Consider the following 17,871-nt stretch of genomic DNA (forward strand, 5'->3'; position numbering starts at 1 on the left):
TTTTTTTTTTTTTTTTTCCTTTTTTTTTTTTGAGATGGTGTCTTGCTCTGTTGCCCAGGCTAGAGTGCAGTGGCGCAATCTCAGCTCACTGCAACCTCTGCCTCTGGGGTTCAAGTGATTCTCCTGCTTCGGCCTCCTGAGTAGCTGGGATTACAGGCAGTCATCACCACACCCAGCTAATTTTTGTGTTTTTAGTAGTGATGGGGTTTCGCCATGTTGGCCAGGCTGGTCTTGAACTCCTGATCTCAGGTGATCTGCCTACTTCGGACTTCCAAAGTGCTGGGACTACAGGTGTGAGCCACCATGCTTAGCCCTCCTTCTAACTGAGATATGTCTCATAAACAAGGTTTAGTTGGATTTTTTTTAAAAGCCCAGTATGTCACCTTGTCATTCTTTTAACTGGCGAGTTTAGTCCATTTATGTTTATTGTCACTATATTTGGACCTGTATTTTCTGTTTTCCATTTGTTTTGTCCTTCCAATCCCATTATTTTGTCTCCTGTTTTGATTCATTTTGAACTATTTGAGGTTTTTTTTTCATTTGCTTTAAAAGTTTTCTTTATCTTCCCCCACCCCCGCCATTTACTAATTTGAAAGTTATCCATTTTATTTCCATTTCTGATTTTTCTAATTTTCTACAAATTAGAACATCATTCTTGTTTTATAAAGAAATACTGAGATTTACCAATATTTTTCCTGTCTTACTCTTTCTATATTTCAGATCTTCATTGTGAGTTCATTTTCCCTTCTCCTTGACTACCTCCTTTAGTTTAGATACTTTTTTTTCTTTTTTTGAGACAGAGTCTTGCTCTAATTCAACTTCTGTATCCGGCTGCTTTTAGGATGTGTTCTTTCAGTACAGTGTATCTAAATGTGCAATTTTAATTTTTTAATTTTTGCTGGTATAAATTGTATTTCTTTGTGTCTTTTACTAGTTCTGGAAACTGCTCAACCATTATTTTTTTTACTGTGATAAAATATGCATGACTCAACTGTTATCTTTAAAAATATTCTCTCTCCTCATTTTCTCTATTTTCCGCTTCCATAACTCTAATAAGCTTATGGTGGACCTTTTCATTAATTCCTCATATATTTTAACTTCTCTTTCATGTTTTCATCCCCCTTTCCCTCTACAGTACATTCTAGGTAAGTACTTTAGATCTGTTTCTCACTAATTGTCTCCTCTTGCATCTAATCTACTGTTTAATGTATACACCGAGGATTCATTCCCTAAACAAGTATACTTTTTATTTATAAAAGTTCTATTTGTTGTTTTATAAATTTGTCTAATTTTTATAGTGCCTCATTCTTTCTCATTTTTTGACTCACATCCATATCCAAAAATACAAATATTTGAAGTCCTTGGGGGGGTCTAAATCTATTATTTTGGTTTACCCCAGCGTTCTTGTGGTAGCTTGTTTCTTTAGTGATTTGTGAATACCAGCCAATATTTGTTTGCTCTTAATCTGTGGGACTCCTAGAGGCCTAGATAATTTTTTGCTAAAGAAAATTATCTGCTTTCCAGAGTCAAGGAATACTCACAGCCTCACAAGAGGGTTAAAGGTTAATACTCACTTTAACCCTCTTCCAGAGCCTTTATTTTAATGTAGGAATTGTGGGCTCGGCTCAGTTTCCTTGTGTTTGCCAAGGGCCTTGTATGGCAGTGTCAGCACAGGCATTGCCCACAGCATACCTGCCTTTCTTCTTTGCTTGCTGCTTCTCTTTTCTGGCTCTGGTTTCAGCTTACATTTTTGTTGTTGTTTACTTCTAACAAGTCCAGCAATGCATTAAACTTATATTTTATGTAGAGAAGCCAGGAGAACAGAGAAAAAAGTGTATTTTATAGATTTAGCAAGGATGGGACAAATTTTCTGAAGAATGTAAACATCCCAGACTTTGAGCAATTTTACTTTAAGACCTCTACTGAGGAAGTAATTAGAAATGCCCTCAAACATTTATGCTCTGAGGTATTCACTCAAATGGTGTTTCATATAATGGAATAAAAAACTAGGCCTTTAAGCTAGACCTTTCTCACTCATCTGCCTATCTTAATCCCAATTTCATCCATCTGTAGCATTAAAATAAAATGAAACCAAATTACATGAATCCATACCAAAAGCACTGTAAGGTGAAGCAGATCATTATTGAAAGAGAGAGAACAGAGGTTACCCTTCATCTTATCCAGAGTCATTTCCTTAAAGATCCTTTAACACATCTCTCCATTCCCCAAACTCTATTTCTGTAGCCTGAAACCTTCCCTGATGTGACTCTGCCTCTGGTCACCAGTTCCTGTTCTCTTCCCCACAACCAGGATTCTTCTTCTCACTTCTTTCTCCAGCCACCTCTGGTATCTCTTTTCCATTCCTAGATTTTCTCCTCTATTTTTTCCCCTATAGTCAACTAAAATCTTTACTGATAAAGTCCATTTGAAAAATTTTAAATCTTCTGTACATTTCTAACATTTTTATATTATGTATCTGAACTTAAAATCTAATTCATCCTTTAGCTTCCTTATCTTAAGGTTAAATCACCCTGACTTACTGAAATCTTCCTTTTAAATGTGTTTTCCTTTCAGTTACTTTGGTTGCTTTTACCTTTTTTTACTTTTCCAATATTCTTTTATACTATCCCAAACTGAGCATAGAATTTTAATAATAGTGTAATAGAGCTATTACTTTCTTGTCCTTAGATGCATTACATCCTTTAAGCTCTCCATACAGCAACACTGTCCACCCTTGTATGCAGAAGAAATTTACGTTTCATTTTTTTAAATGGCCCTAATAATAGTTGAAGATGTTAGAAAGTGTAAAAATCATATACTTTTTTTTGTCTCTACGTGTGTCTGTACTGAGTAAATAAATGACATAGAGATGAAATCCAATGTATACAAACTGGATTATGTAGAAAACTGACTCTCAAAAACTGGCTCCCATTGTTGCAATAGGGCACAATTATTTTTGTCTTGATATATAGGCTCAAAACTTGGAAGTAATTTTTTAGTAGAGTTTTGCCTATGGAGGTTTTGGTTTGTATATTTGACCTTTTAAATGTTTAAAACGTTTAAAAACACACAAGACAGTGCTGTTTTGATCACAAAAGAGTATGCTATCTTTTGCCATGTGGGTGATCTTTCTTTTCCTGTGAGATCATTACTACTAAAGCTCTAGTTTAAGTGAAAAATGTGGAGATGCTACTTATTGCTATGGCCAGTTTTTAAAAGAATAAAGTAGCAGGCCAGGCACAGTGGCTCACACCTGTAATCCCAGCACTTTGGGAGGCCAAGGCAGGCAGATTACGGAGTCAGGAGATCGAGACCATCCTGGCCAACATGGTGAAACCCCATCTCTACTAAAAATACAAAAAAACTTAGCTGACTGTGGTGGTGCGTACCTGTAATCCCTGCTACTCGGGAGGCTGAGGCAGTAGAATCACTTGAACCCGGGAGGTGGAGACTGCAGTGAGCCTAGATCGCACCACTGTACTCCAGCTTGGCAACAGAGTGAGACTCTGTCTAAAAAAAAATAAAATAAATAAAGCAGCCTTTGAATTAAAAGTAGACCATATCCTTAATAGCCCCATATAGGACAATGAACCTGGACCCTATCTCCCACCATATACAAAATCAACTCAGAATGGATCAAGGACTTAAATGTAAGACCCAAAGCTATTAAAATATGAGGGAAAAACCTAAGGAAAATGTTCCTGGACGTTTTTCTAGGCAAATAATTTATGACTAAGACCTCAAAAGCACAAAGAACAAAACCAAAAATCGACAAAAGGGACTTAATTAAACTAAAAATCTTCTGCACAGCAAAATATCAACAGAGTGCAGCTACAATCTCTTCAATGGGATAAAGTATTTGCAAACTGTTCTTCCAGCAAGGGACTAATATCCAGGATATACGAGGAACTCAAATAATTCAACAAGAAAAATAAACATTAAAAAGTGGGCAAAGGACATCAATAGTAGATGTTTCTCAAAAGAAGACATACCAATGGTCAATAGGTATATGAAACAGTGCTAAACATCACTAATCATCAGGGAAATGTAAATCAGTTCCACAGTGAGATATCAGCTTACCCTAGTCAGAATGGCTATTATTAAAAAGACAAGCAATAACACATGCTGGTGAGGATGCAGAGAAAAGAGAACTCTTATACACTGTTGGTGGGAATGTAAACTAGTATAGCCACTATGAAAAACAGTATAGAGATTGCTCAGAAAATTAAAAATAGAATTATTTGATCCAGCATTCCACTAGTGGTTATCTGTCCAAAGGAAAAGAAATTAATATATCAAAGTGATACTTGCACTTGCACGATTATTGCATTAGTATTCATGATAGCAAGGATATGGAATCAACCCTAAGTGTCCATCAGTGGATGAATGAATAAAGAAAAAGTATATATACACAATGGAAACTATTCAGCCATAAAAAGAATGAAATTCTATTATTTGCAGCAACATGGATGGAACTAGAGGTCATTATCTTAAGTGAAATAAGCCAGGCACAAAAAGACAGATATCACACATTCTCACTTGTATGTGGGAGCTAAAAATTTTGGTCACATGCAGGTAGAGAATAGAAAAATAGATAACAGAGGCTGAAAAGGGTGAGTGGTGGGGGCAGAGAGAAGGATGAAGAGAGGTAAGTTAAAAGATACAAACAGTTAAATAGAAGGAATATATCAAGGTTTGATAGCAGAGTATGGTTATTAACAAAAATATACTGTACTCAAATGACAAACACACTAAATACCCTGACTTGACCACTACTCATTATATACACGTAGCAAAAATTCACATGTGCCCCACAAATATGTACAGATTGTTAACAGTGAACCATATCCTTGTCCAGGCATAGTGGCTCACACCTGTTATCCTGGCACTTTGGGAGGCCAAGGTGGGAGGATTGCTTGAGCCCAGAAGTTCAAAACTAGCCTGTGTAACATAGTGAGACCCTGTTTCTACAAAAAATTTTAAAAAATTATTCAGGCATGGTGACACACGCCTATAGTCCCAGCTACTTGGGAGGAGTCCCAGCTACTGAGGTGGGAAGATCTCTCGAGCCTGGGAGTTGGAGGCTGTAGTGAGCTCTGATCACGCCACTGCCCTCCATCCTGGGCAACAGGGCATGACCCTTTCTCAAAAAAAGTAGACCATATCCTTAATCACAATAGCCAAGATATGGAGTGTTCATCAACAGATGAACAGATAGATAAAATTATGGCATGTGTACACAATGGAATACTATTCAGCCTTCAAAAAGAAGGAAATCCTGTCATTTGTGACTAAATGAATGAACCCAGAGGACATTATGCAAAATAAAATAAGGCAGACACAGTAAGACAAATACCACATGATCTCACTTACTTGTGGAATCTAAAAAGCTGAACTCATAGAAGCAGAGAGTAGAGTGGTAGGTAGTTTGTGGGGAGGGCACTGTGGAGATGGCCAAAAGATACAAAATTTCAACTAGACAAGAGGAGTAAGTTCAAAAGATCTATTGTAAAACTTGGTGACTGTATTTAATAACAATATATTCTTGAAAATTGTTAAGAGAGACCAGGCATGGTAGATCACACCTGTAATCCCAGCATTTTGGGAGGCCGAGGCAAGAGGATCACTTGAGGTCAGGAGTTCAAGACCAGTCTGGCCAACATGGCAAAACCCCATCTCTACTGAAAATATAAAAATTAGCCAGGTGTGGTGGCGCATGCCTGTAATCCCAGCTATTTGGGAGGCTGAGGCAGGAGAATCACTTGAACCCCAGAAATGGAGATTGCAGTGAGCCGAGATTGTGCCACTGCACTCCAGCCTGGGGCGACAGAGCAAGACTCTGTCTCAAAAACCAACAACAAAAAACTGTTAAGAGAGCAGTGTTCTCACCACAAAAAATGGTATGTGAGGTAATACAAATGTTAATTAGCTAAATTTAGTCATTTCACAATGTATTACATATATCAAAACATGTTGTATGTGATAAATTATATACTTTTGTCAATTAAACAATAAATCGTAGACCACATTCATTCATTCAATGTAAAATGAACATCCATTGTGTCAGAGTGTCAAGGCATGGAGATCAGGCAGAACAAATATAAAATGACCTATCAGAGAGTATAGAATAAGAACAGCTCCACAAGGAAGGAATAGGCTTTGGAACGTGAAAACTTACATTTCAAGGGGACAGACACTTAATAGAGAACCTGAATACCTCTGGTATTATTTTTATATACACATATATACACACACACACACACACACACATACACACACACAAATGTGATTTTTATATATAAGATTATTTAAATTTTTATGTTTCCCTTTTGTATGTTTTAGATTCTGATTTGGTCAATTGAACACTTGACCTAATGATAAAATATTACAGTAAATAAGCTTGCTGAATTTCTTCTTGTTCAAATTCTCTTTTGTGTGCTTTTAATTTAGCAAACAAAGATCACAAGGAAACACATTCTCAAATGAGAGAATTTGGAGCACCTCAGTTTTCTAACTCTGAAAATGGTAAGAAATAATCATTTCACTCTACATATGAATGATTCTTTAAAATTCTTCAATTTTTATTTAACATTTATTTCCTTAACATTAGAAACTGTCTCGGTCTCTATATAAGAATGCAATTATGTGCTTCTACTTTGTAGCACATCACAATGGAAATTAAATAATTATTTGTTTTGTATGTTTGGGCCCTATCAGAATGTATCCGTATAACCAGGACAGCTAGGGCTGTGTCTGCTTTTCTGTCTCACGTATCTCAGCCACCAGCAGTATAAGCACTCAGTAAATATTTGTTGAATGAATGAATACAATTGTTTGTATATCTAGTGTCATTAGATACTAGCAAAATAGTAAATGTCGTTCAACATTAAATACATTAAAATCACTATTTAAGAAACAAAAGTATGCCCCCAACATCGGGTTTCCTTATCTGTAAAATGAGGATCAAGACTAAATCAACTTTAAGGTACTTCCTAAGCATTAAATAACTACCTTGAATATCTTTCTCAAGCAATTAGGTTGTAAACATTTTCTCCTAGTTTGTCATTTGTCTTGTGACTTTGTTTCTTTAATTTTTTTAAGTTAAAAAAAATTTTTTAAGCTTTAAATACAGTCCAATTGGTTAATCTTTTCTTTTATTGGATCTGGACTTTAGTCATAGTCAGGAAGCTTTCCCTAAACCCAGAGTATAGAAGAATTCTCTTATGCTTTCTTCTGGTATTTATGTAGTATTATTTTTTACATTTGGATCTTGAATTCATTTGAAGTTAATTCATGTGTACAGTGTTAGCAATAGATCAAATGTTACCTTCCCCCCCTCCCCCCGCCCAAATGCTATCCTTTATACAATTTTTTTTTTTTTAAACAGCCTTGCTCTGACATCCAGGCTGCATGATCTTCACTCACTGCAACCTCTGCCTCCTGGGTTCAAGCAATTCTTGTGCCTAAGCCTCCCAAATAGCTAGGATTACAGGCATGTGCCACCACGCCCAGCTAATTTTTTGTATTTTTAGTAGAGATGGGGTTTCGTCATGTTGGACAGGCTGGTCTCAAATTCCTGGCCTCAAGTGATCTGCCCACCTCAGCCTCCCAAAGTGCTAGAATTACAGATGAGAGCCACCACGCCCTGCCCTTTATGTAATTTTTTTAAATGCCATCTTTGTCCTAGTATTGAGATAACATCTTGTCATATACTATATTTCTATTTCCACTTGGATGTATTTCTAGACTTACTTTATATTTCAAATGGTGTGTGCATGCACCAGTGCCACAAGTTTTTTTTTTTTTTTGAGATGGAGTTTTGCCCTCGTTGCCCAGGCTGGAGTGCAATGGTGCAATCTTGGCTCACTGCAACCTCTGCCTCCCAGGTTCAAGCGATTCTCCTGCCTCAGCCTCCCAAGTAACTGGGATTACAGGCTTGTGCCACCACGCCCGGCTAATTTTGTATTTTTAGTAGAGGCAAGGCTTCTCCATGTTGGTCAGGCTGGTCTTGAATTCCTGACCTCAGGTGATCCGCCTGCCTCTGGATTACAGGAGTGAGCCATCGTGCCTGGCCCACATAGTTTTAATTACAGAAACTTTCTTCTAGTTTTAGTATCTGGTAAGGCTAGAAGCCCCCCTCCTTTTTTTATTATTATTATTATTTTCTTAGCTATTTTTGCATGTTTATTTTTTCAATTTGAATATAAAATTGTGGGGCTTTATTAAAAAGCTCGATACTTTATTGTAATCACATTAAATGTGAAAACTGACAGGCTGATCATCTTGAGACATCCTCATGAAAAACAAGGGACATCCTTCCATTTGTTAAAGTTTACTGGTATATCTTTCAGACTTTTTTTTCATACAGGTTTTGAATATTTCCTGTTAAGTTTATTTCTATGTATTTTATCTTTCTGGTTGCTATTGTAAATGGGGTTTTCTTTTCCATTATATATTTTCATTAGTTATTTTGTATATATGAATGCTATTCACTTTTGCATGTTAGTTTTATATCCTGGCATACAGCTGAATTCTTTTGTTATTTGAGTCATGTCATCTGAAAATAGAGATTGTCTTGTTTTTTCTCCTTACCAACTCATAGATTTCTCCTGTTTAATTACATTGGCTACTACCTTTAGAACAATGTTAACTAGTAGTGAACATTTCCTGACTTTAGTGGAAATGCCTATATTTCTGAATTAACTAAGATGCTGGCTTTGGACACAGATATATTTCATAATGTTAAAGAAGCATCCATCCATACTTACTTTCTTAAGAATTTTTATTAGGAATGGTTGTTGATTTTTTTTTTTTTTTTTTGAGATGGAGTCTCACTCTGTCACCCAGGCAGGAGTGCAGTGGTGTGATCTTGGCTCACTGCAACCTCTGCCTCCTGGGTTCAAGCGATTCTCATGCTTCAGCCTCCCAAGTAGCTGGGATTACAGGTGCATACCGCCACACCCAGCTAATAGTTGTTGAATTTTGTTGGCAGCTTTTTCAGTATCTATGCCAGGAAATATTTGCTTTTTCTTCTTAAATATATTAATATGATGAACTATAATAATAAGTTTCGTGATATTATATCATGTTTGCATTCCAGTTGTAAGTCCAGCTTTGTCATTTTATACTAGTCTGCTTGCTAACATTTTACTACTCTCTTTGCATTCTTTTTTTTTTTTCTTTTTTTTTGAGATGGAGTTTCACTCTTCTCACCTAGGCTGGAGTGCAGTGGCACGTTCTTGGCTCACTGCAACCTCTGCCTCTCAGGTTCAAGCAATTCTCCTGCCTCAGCCTCCCCAATAGCTGGGATTACAGGTGCATGCCACCATGCCTGGCTAGTTTTGTATTTTTAGTAGAGATGGGGTTTCACCATGTTGATCAGGCTGGTCTTGAACTCCTGACTTCAGGTGCTCCACCTGCCTAGGACTCCCAAAGTGCTGGGATTACAGGCATGAGCTGCCACGCCTGGCTCTTTTTGCATTCTTTTGTTGTTGTTGTTGAGATGGAGTCTCTCTGTCACCCAGGCTGGAGTGCAGTGACATGATCTCTGCTCACTGGAACCTCCACCTCCCAGGTTCAAGCAGTTCTCCCTGGCTCAGCCTCCTGAGTAGCTGGGATTACAGGCACCCACCACCACACCTGGCTAATTTTTGTGTGTGTATATATGTGTGTGTGTGTGTGTGTGTATATATATATATATATATATATATTTTTTTTTTTTTTTAATAGAGATGGGGTTTCGCCATGTTGGCCAAGCTGGTCTTGAACTCCTGACCTCAGGTGATCCGCCCACTTCAGCCTCCCAAAGTGCTGCGATTTGCTAAGTGTGAGCCACTGTGCCCGGCCTCTTATTCATTTCTTAACCTATGAAAACATCTAGGTCTAGTGCTTTCTTGTAGTTGTGTGTTTTTTGTATCTCTCTATAGAAATCAGTCCGTTTAAGCTTTTAGTCTGTACTGGGATTGATTTTAGTAAATTATATTCTTCTAATAAATTATTCATTTTGTCTAGACTTCTAAATTTATTTGAGATAGCGTTGTACAAAATTTCTTTTTATGTTTAACAGCTTTATTCAGGTATAATTTAAATACCATAAATTTCACCCATTCTAACAGTTCATAATTTTTAGAAAATTTAGATTATGCAACCATTACCACAATTAGATATTAGAATGTTTCCATTACCCCCAAAATTCTCTCACGCTTGTTTTAAATTAATCCCTGATTCACTCCAAGCCGTAGGTAATTAGTAATCTGTTTTTCTCTCTATAAATTTGCCTTTTCTGGACATTTCATATAAATGAAGCCATACAAAAGGTTAGTCCTTTATTTCTGGCATCTTCCAATTAATGGTTTTTAGAGTCATCCATGTTGTGGTATGTATCAGTAGTTTATTATTATTATTTTTTGAGACCGAGTGTCACTCTGTCGCCCAGGCTGGAGTGCAGTGGCACGATCTTGGCACACTGCAACCTGCCTCCCGGGTTCAAGCGATTCTCCTGCCTCAGCCTCCCCAGTAGCTGGGACTACAGGTGCATGTCACCACACCCGGCTAATTTGTTTTGTATTTTTAGTAGAGACAGGGTTTCACTGTGTTAGCCAGGATGGCCTGACCTTGTGATCCGCCCACCTCGGCCTCATGAAGTGCTGGGATTACAGGTGTGAGCCACTGCCCCCGGCCAGTTTATTACTTTTTATTAAGCAATAGTATTCCATTGTATGGATATATACCATCTTATGTTTACTTATTTACCAGTTGATGGATATTTGGATTGTTTATAATTTTTGGCTATTATACTACTACTATGACTACTGAACATTCATGTACTTCTCTTGGTGTGGGCATACATTGTCATTTTCCTTGGTTAGATTCCCAGGAGTGGAACTGCTAGGTTACATGGTGAATTTAACTTCTTAAGGAATGGCCAAACTTTTTTCAAAATAATTGCACCATTTTATTTCCACCAGCAAAGTGTGAGGGTTCTAGTTTCTCCACATCTTTGCCAACATTTGGTATTGTCTATATTTTATTTTATTTTTTAAGACGGAGTCTCGCTTTGTCACTCGCTCTGTCACCCAGGCTAGAGTGCAGTGGCACGATCTCAGCTCACTGCCATCTCCACCTCCTGGGTTCAAGTGATTCTCCTGCCTCAGCCTCCTGAGTAGCTGGGATTACAGGCATGTGCCACCACACCCAGCTAATTTTTGTATTTTTAGTAGAGATGGGGTTTCACCATGTTGGCCAGGCTGGTCTTGAACTCCTGGCCTCAAGTGATCCACCTGCCTTGGCCTCCCAAAGTGCTGGGATTACAGACATGAGCCACCATGCCCGGTATATTTTAAATAATAGTTATTCTAGTGCTTTTTTTTTTTTGAGACGGAGTTTTGCTCTTGTTGCCCAGGCTCGAGTGCAATGGTGCAATCTCAGCTCACTGCAACCTCCGCCTCCCGGGTTCAAGCGATTCTCCAACCTTGCCTCCTGAGTAGCTGGGATTACAGGCATTCGCCACCACGCCTAGCTAATTTTGTATTTTTAGTAGAGACAGGGTCTTGCCATGTTGGCCAGGCTGGTCTCGAACTCCTGAGATCCACCTGCCTCAGTCTCCCAAAGTGTTGGGATTACAGGTGTGAGCCACAGTGCCTGGCTATTCTGGTGCTTTTAATTTGTAGCTTTGACTTGCATTTCTCCAGTGACTGATGGTGTTGAGACTCTTTTCATGTGCTATTGGCCATTCGTATATCTTCCTTACTGACAAATCTATTCCAATCTATTGCCCATTATTTAATTGGGTTGCTTATCTTATTAAGTTGTAAGAGTTTATATATTTTTTATAAAGTCCTTTATCAGATATATGACTTGTAAATATTTTATCCCAGTCTTTTATATTTTATAGTCTTTTTATTTTCTCAATTTTGCCTTTGGAAGCACAAAATTCTTTATAAGTCCAAGATATCATTTTTTCTTCTTGCTGATTGCTCTGTTGATTTCAACAGTCCCTGGAGCATAAATTGTTCCACACAATAAACCAATCAAATTTGGACTCATTTAAAGAAATAGTTCTTAAGGTCACTGAAATTTGTGGTGACCCCAGCTGGCTTTTTCCCTGGTTCCTTCAGGCAAAGTAGCTGGCCTACAGTTTAGCCTACATGTTGAGACTCATACACTGTAAGTCTTCTCCCAGTTGCCTGTTACTAAAACCTCCACTGTTTTGAGAGCATCCTTAGGGTTGAATTTCTCTACACTCTGTTACAAATGAAGTCAGTGCCTTTGGAAAGGGATTAGGAACTATCAGTTTTATGGTTCTCCCTCACCCCCTGCAAGGAAAATCTCTGAGTCAGAGCTTGAGCCGGGAGTGGGGACAATGGCATACTTCTTCCTGGGTGTCATCCTTGCTCTAGGAGCCGAGTGCTAGGTGAGGAGAGTGATGGTAGCCTTAGGTCTTCTTAGCTTGCCTCTTTCTTCATGAAACCACCACTTTACTAGCAGGGTCAAGTGATCAGGGGCCCTATGTTCTCAGCACACTACACCAAACTCAGACTTCCCAACCCATGAAGGATCTGGGGAGGAGATGGGAGCCTCTATCATCTATTGACTGCACTCACCTAGGATTTAGCCTCAGCAACAGGTAACTGGGGACAGGATGTGAAATGCTGGCATCTTACTCCTCCTGGGAAGCTAGTCCTTGACTGACAGCTGGAGAGAGAAGGAGCCCTGTGTTCTGGCTGCACCAGACTGGAGTGGAATCTCCATTTTGCTAAGTTGGAAATTGGGAAGATGGGACTGGTTCTCAGTTCAAATACCACAAACTCTTGCCACTTTTCCTAAATTATTGTAGACTTAATCTTAAGTAAATATTTCCTCATTTGCTGCATATCCTTGGGACTATTTCCAGAGACTTTAAATGCTTCTTTGTTTTGAAAAATAACTTTCACCAATTATGCTGGGGTGCAGGTCTGTGACACCCCTTCCTTTCATTTTTATTTATAAAAATGTTTAAGGGATATGATTTTGCCTTTGTTCATGCCATTTAACTATTCTGTTGTCAAAAGGTAAAATTACAGCAGATTTAAAGACCTTAATTGGCTTTTATTTGCAATTCTAGAATCAGGCATTACCCCATTCTATAACATGGAATGGGTGTTCTGAGGAGGTTGGTTTTATAGACAGAAAAGGACCAGGGAAAGCAGAAACAGAAAACAAAAAGTAGATTGATCATTGCAGTTACTTTTCTTGTAAGGGTTAAAGCAGAGGGGATTTCCTTATCATGCCAGCTAGGACTGGCCTGCTTGGGGACTTGGCTGTGGTGTCTCTCTCTTAATTTCTTGAAAGGCCAGATAACTTTGTTTGGTTTGGTGATGTAGAACTTTAGCATGAGTGACTCCATTTTGGTTTGGTCTGTTGGGTCTAGTACAAGAGCTCAGTCCAAACCAATGGTCTATACATTTTACTTAACACCATGAATTATGATATAAAATATTTCCTTCATCATTATTTTTCCGAAATAATGATGTTTCTCATTATTTCAACATTGTTTGGTAGAAGGTTTTAAGATTTACAGGTGGAAGGACCTTTCTGTTTTTATAGTTTCATTGTAGAATTGTCTTTTTATTGCATTATGATCAGAGCATGTTGTTTGTAATGTTCCTACTTTAAGAATACAATTTTTTGTGTGTTTGTGCCTTAGTATAATCAACTTTTGTGCATTTTCAATGTGTGGTTAAGAAGAATGTTTCTATTACCGGGGTTTGTGTTATCCAAAATAACTACATTATTGATTATGCTCTTTTGATCCTTTTTATCTGTTGTCCTCTTGGCGTGTTTTTTAGTCAGACTGGTATATTAAAGTGTCATATTACTAATTTGTTTCTATGCCTTTTTGCATCTCCTTTGGTTTCTGACTTAGATGGTAGCTTAATTATTTCATATATAGCTCTTCATAAGTTATATCTTCATTGTGAAATGTGGCCATTTTGACCTAAATCCTGCCTAATTAGAAATCATTTTCACATAAACTTGCAGTCACTTTAGTTGTTTGTTTAAAACTGTTAATACAGTATGAAAACAATGAAACAAATTTGATTTGTCCTATGTCTTATTCTCATTTCCTAAAATCAAAAAAAACCTTTCTGTTTTTATTTACACTCAATAGTTGCAAAAGATCTACCTGTAGATTCATTGGAAGGAGAAGATTTTGAGAAGGAATTCTCATTTCTGAACAGCCTCCTAAGTTCTGGTTCTTCAAGTACTAGTGAATTTACCCAAGAATGCCAGACTGCCTTTGGGAGCCCTAGTGCCAGTCTCACATCCCAGGAGCCTTCCATGGGGTCTGAGCCCCTCGCTCATTCTTCTCGATTCCTTCCTTCACAACTTTTTGACCTTGGCTTTCATGCGGCTGGAGCATTCAACAGTAAGTGTCTATGAAACATTTGGACATATGTGCTTTACTTTATCTTTGTGAAGTAAAATGGTGTGCTTATTGATGCTAGAATCAACAAGGAGATTGATTTTAACGTCAGCTCTACTAGATAAAATCTGCAGTCCACCAATCAACTGGAAAAATATTAGTCACCTCAGGAATCTGTCAACAAGACTGAAACAAGGGCTGCTTCCCTGCCACCTTCACCAGACCCCAAGTTTTCTTCACTGATTTTTCCAGGCGTCTGGTTTAAAACACTTGACCTGCTAATTACTTCTCCCTAGGGCAGTCAATACTGTTTCTTCCATCAAGCAAAACTTGCTGAGTTTGGAGTTGACAAGAGAAAAAGGAACAGCTCTGGAGGCTGGTTCCCTTTCTGGGCAAGGCAGCAGGAAAAAGAGTCCACCATCCTGTGTCCAACCCTGCACCTTAGGGGTCACTTTGCTTCCCATATCCATATTGGTTACCAAATCCTGTCAGTTCTGTTTCTGAAACCTGTCTCAAATTTCCCACTCCTCTCTGCCTCAACATCAGAGCCATTTAGAGTCTCATTTGGTTTCACAGGTTATTGCAAGAGTTACTAACAGGTCTCCAACCCCCAATTCATCTTCTACACTTCCGTGGAGTTCTCTCTCCAAGCAGCAGATTCTGATGTCAGCACCCAGCTTACATTTTTAAAAATGAAACACCATGGTTTCTAGGGATAAAACCTGCCTATGTCGCATTTCCATCCATATCTCCTATCTCCTATTGAAGTGAAGGAAGAATACTTGCCGTTTTCTATAATCACACTGAGTGCTCTACAGCCCTCTGATGCATCTATCTGTGCTCGTGTTGCTTCTTCTGCTTCTGATGTTCAGTAATGGAGCCTGGACATGGGCCTAAGTATTAGATTCCAATCCAGTGTTTTCTCCATGATTGTCAGTCCTTGAAGTCTTCCTCAGTACTGCCAAATGGAAATGGTTTCTCCCTCCTCCTATGGTGTTTATCTATTTTCATGGTTCTAATCCTACTTTATTTTGTTTTATATCCCAGTCTCTCACATCCTAGATTTTAACCCCTGGATGTGGGGACTCCTCACGGCACTTGACAGTGTCTTAATGCATTGTACTTTGTATTAAATACTGAGGTACATGCTTTATCTACAGGCATCCCAAGGGCATGATATGCAGAGTGAGTCATCTTTGTACTTTATATGACAGCAGCATGCAGTTGGCTCAATTAATAAACTAAATGTTAGTTAAATAATCACTCAGTAAGAATTAATTGAATAGAATAATATATAATATAAACAGAATATTTATATTACTTATATTCTATTTATAAAAATAAATATAAATAAGAATAGACAATATTATTTGATAACAAGGTACTCTATCTGGGATAATTCAGGTGTTTTTGCTACAGTAAAATCTTTAAAAATATTTATTCTTGTATGGCATATCAACGGCCCAGTAGCTATAAAGATTTACAAACTGATTTCACTCTCCACTATCAACTCCTCCCTCCTCCTCCATAACTTGCCACGTCTCTAGCAGCACTGAACTTTTAGTTTCTGGCAATGCAATCCTCAACAGTATTTTTTCACTATTCAAAATATGTGCTCTGAGCCCCTACCTGCAGGCAGACAGGATATTCCAATTTAATAGCTGAACAGTTGAAACCCACAGTATTTGAGTAACTTGCTAAAGGTCGTCAGACAATTTAAATAGTTAAGACAGGACCAAAATCTGCCCCTGCCTCTTTGTGCAGAACTCTACTTTACCAGTCTTTCCTAAATATCTACTTCTGTCTCTCCTGTGGTGCAGACCAGGAAAGGGAGCTTCCCTGGGAGTTAAAAGATCTGTGTTTGAGGAACCCTATCTACAGTGGGCCTCAGATGATCTTTTCTATACAAGGAAGGGATTAGGCAGGATAATCTAAATTCCTTTCTAGTGCTGTGCCTTAATCATAGCATAAATGGTTTTTCATGTTGTACCAAACATTTCTCCACATTCCCACAGAGTATTCATAATGACAAGTTTTAATTACAAAGTACTGTCATTTTATATAACATAATCTACCTGATTCCTTATTGTTTCTACTTGTTCATTATTACAGATAATGCTGCAAAAAAAAGTCATGCATGCACTTTTTCCTTCAGCTAAATTATTTCCGTAAGAAAAATTGCTAGAAATGGGATCAATGAGTCCAAGGGTATGAGCATATTTATAGGTTTCAGCATTCCAATTATCAGGCCTATTCCTCCCTTCTTGACTCTTAAGAACTTCTTCCTATACCTTTTGCATTTCAATTATTTTTTAAACACTCCACATGTTTATTTCAAAACCACTTTGAAAAATATAAGGAAGTTGGATCCAACTCTATCTGAAACTAAGATGATGAAAATATATGACTATAGATAAGTTTTCAGTATTTTATACCTCTTACACTATAGAATCTTACCCAGGTACAGAGACTGGAGGACTTAGATATTTTTACTTTTTCTTGTTTTTCTGATGCTACTTCCTATTTGATTAACAATGGACAATTTTTACTTCTTTTATCCCAGGCTGGGTCTCCCAAGAGGAATCAGAGCTTCGTCTTTCACACACTGATAACCAGCCAGTGCCTTCACAGAGTCCAAAGAAATTAACAAGATGTAAGTTATTTATTTATATATGCTTTATCATTGCTTTAAGAATCAGTTGAATTCAGATAAATTTAGAAAAAGATCACTTTATATTGTTCTCACCTCACTGTCCTGAAAAAGTTGAATAATGAGTTATTATTATAATGATAGCTATACTGCCTATCCCTCACCGTGAAAAGCACTGAATAGAAATTGTGAGCTTGGGGTCAAGTGCGGTGTCTCATGCCTGTAATCCTGGACTTTGGGAGGGCGAGGCAGGCAGACTGCCCGAGGTTAGGAGTTGGAGACCAGCCTGGGCAACATGGTAAAACCCCAACTCTACTAAAATACAACAAAAAAATTAGCCAAGCGTGGTGGCGGACGCCTGTAGTCCCAGCTAGTCAGGAGGCTGAGGCAGGAGAATTGCTCTAACCTGGGAGGTGGAGGTTGCAGTGAGCCAAGATCGTGCCACTGCACTCACTCCAGCCTGGTGACAGAGCAAGACTGTCTCCAAAAGAAAAAAAGAAAGAAATTGTGAGCTTGGCAAAGCATACTACATTTTGTACTGTAATATTTTATAGTTTGTGTTAAGGTTTGTTGGTAATGGATATGAAATTAGGGATACAAAATGTTTTCTGATTACAGGATGCCTATTGACAAAGAATCCATTCAAGCACTTAAGTTGGTTACCATATTAATCTTTCTTTTTCTTTTTTTTTTTTTAATTGAGACAGTGTCTTGCTCTGTCACTCAGGCTGGAGTGCAGTGGTGCAATCTCGGCTCACTGCAACCTCCACCTCCTGGGTTCAAGCCATTCTCCTGCCTCAGCCTCTCAAGTAGCCGG

The 17,871-nt window shown here is 38.1% G+C and overlaps 1 protein-coding gene across 1 annotated transcript in view; it reads left to right on the forward strand.

Annotated features, from left to right (window-relative positions):
* The window catches only part of ICA1L (islet cell autoantigen 1,69kDa-like), a 99,306-nt gene that overhangs the window by 71,354 nt on the left and 10,081 nt on the right, over positions 1-17,871 (forward strand). The window contains exons 12-14 of the mRNA XM_011974471.1: positions 6,451-6,525; positions 14,150-14,407; positions 16,968-17,057. Coding sequence (XP_011829861.1) covers positions 6,451-6,525; positions 14,150-14,407; positions 16,968-17,057 — 423 coding nt within the window. The remainder of the gene's footprint in view (positions 1-6,450; positions 6,526-14,149; positions 14,408-16,967; positions 17,058-17,871) is intronic.

The sequence above is a fragment of the Mandrillus leucophaeus genome, unplaced genomic scaffold (genome assembly GCF_000951045.1).
Source record: "Mandrillus leucophaeus isolate KB7577 unplaced genomic scaffold, Mleu.le_1.0 Scaffold146, whole genome shotgun sequence".
In the NCBI taxonomy this organism is placed as follows: Eukaryota; Metazoa; Chordata; class Mammalia; order Primates; family Cercopithecidae; genus Mandrillus; species Mandrillus leucophaeus.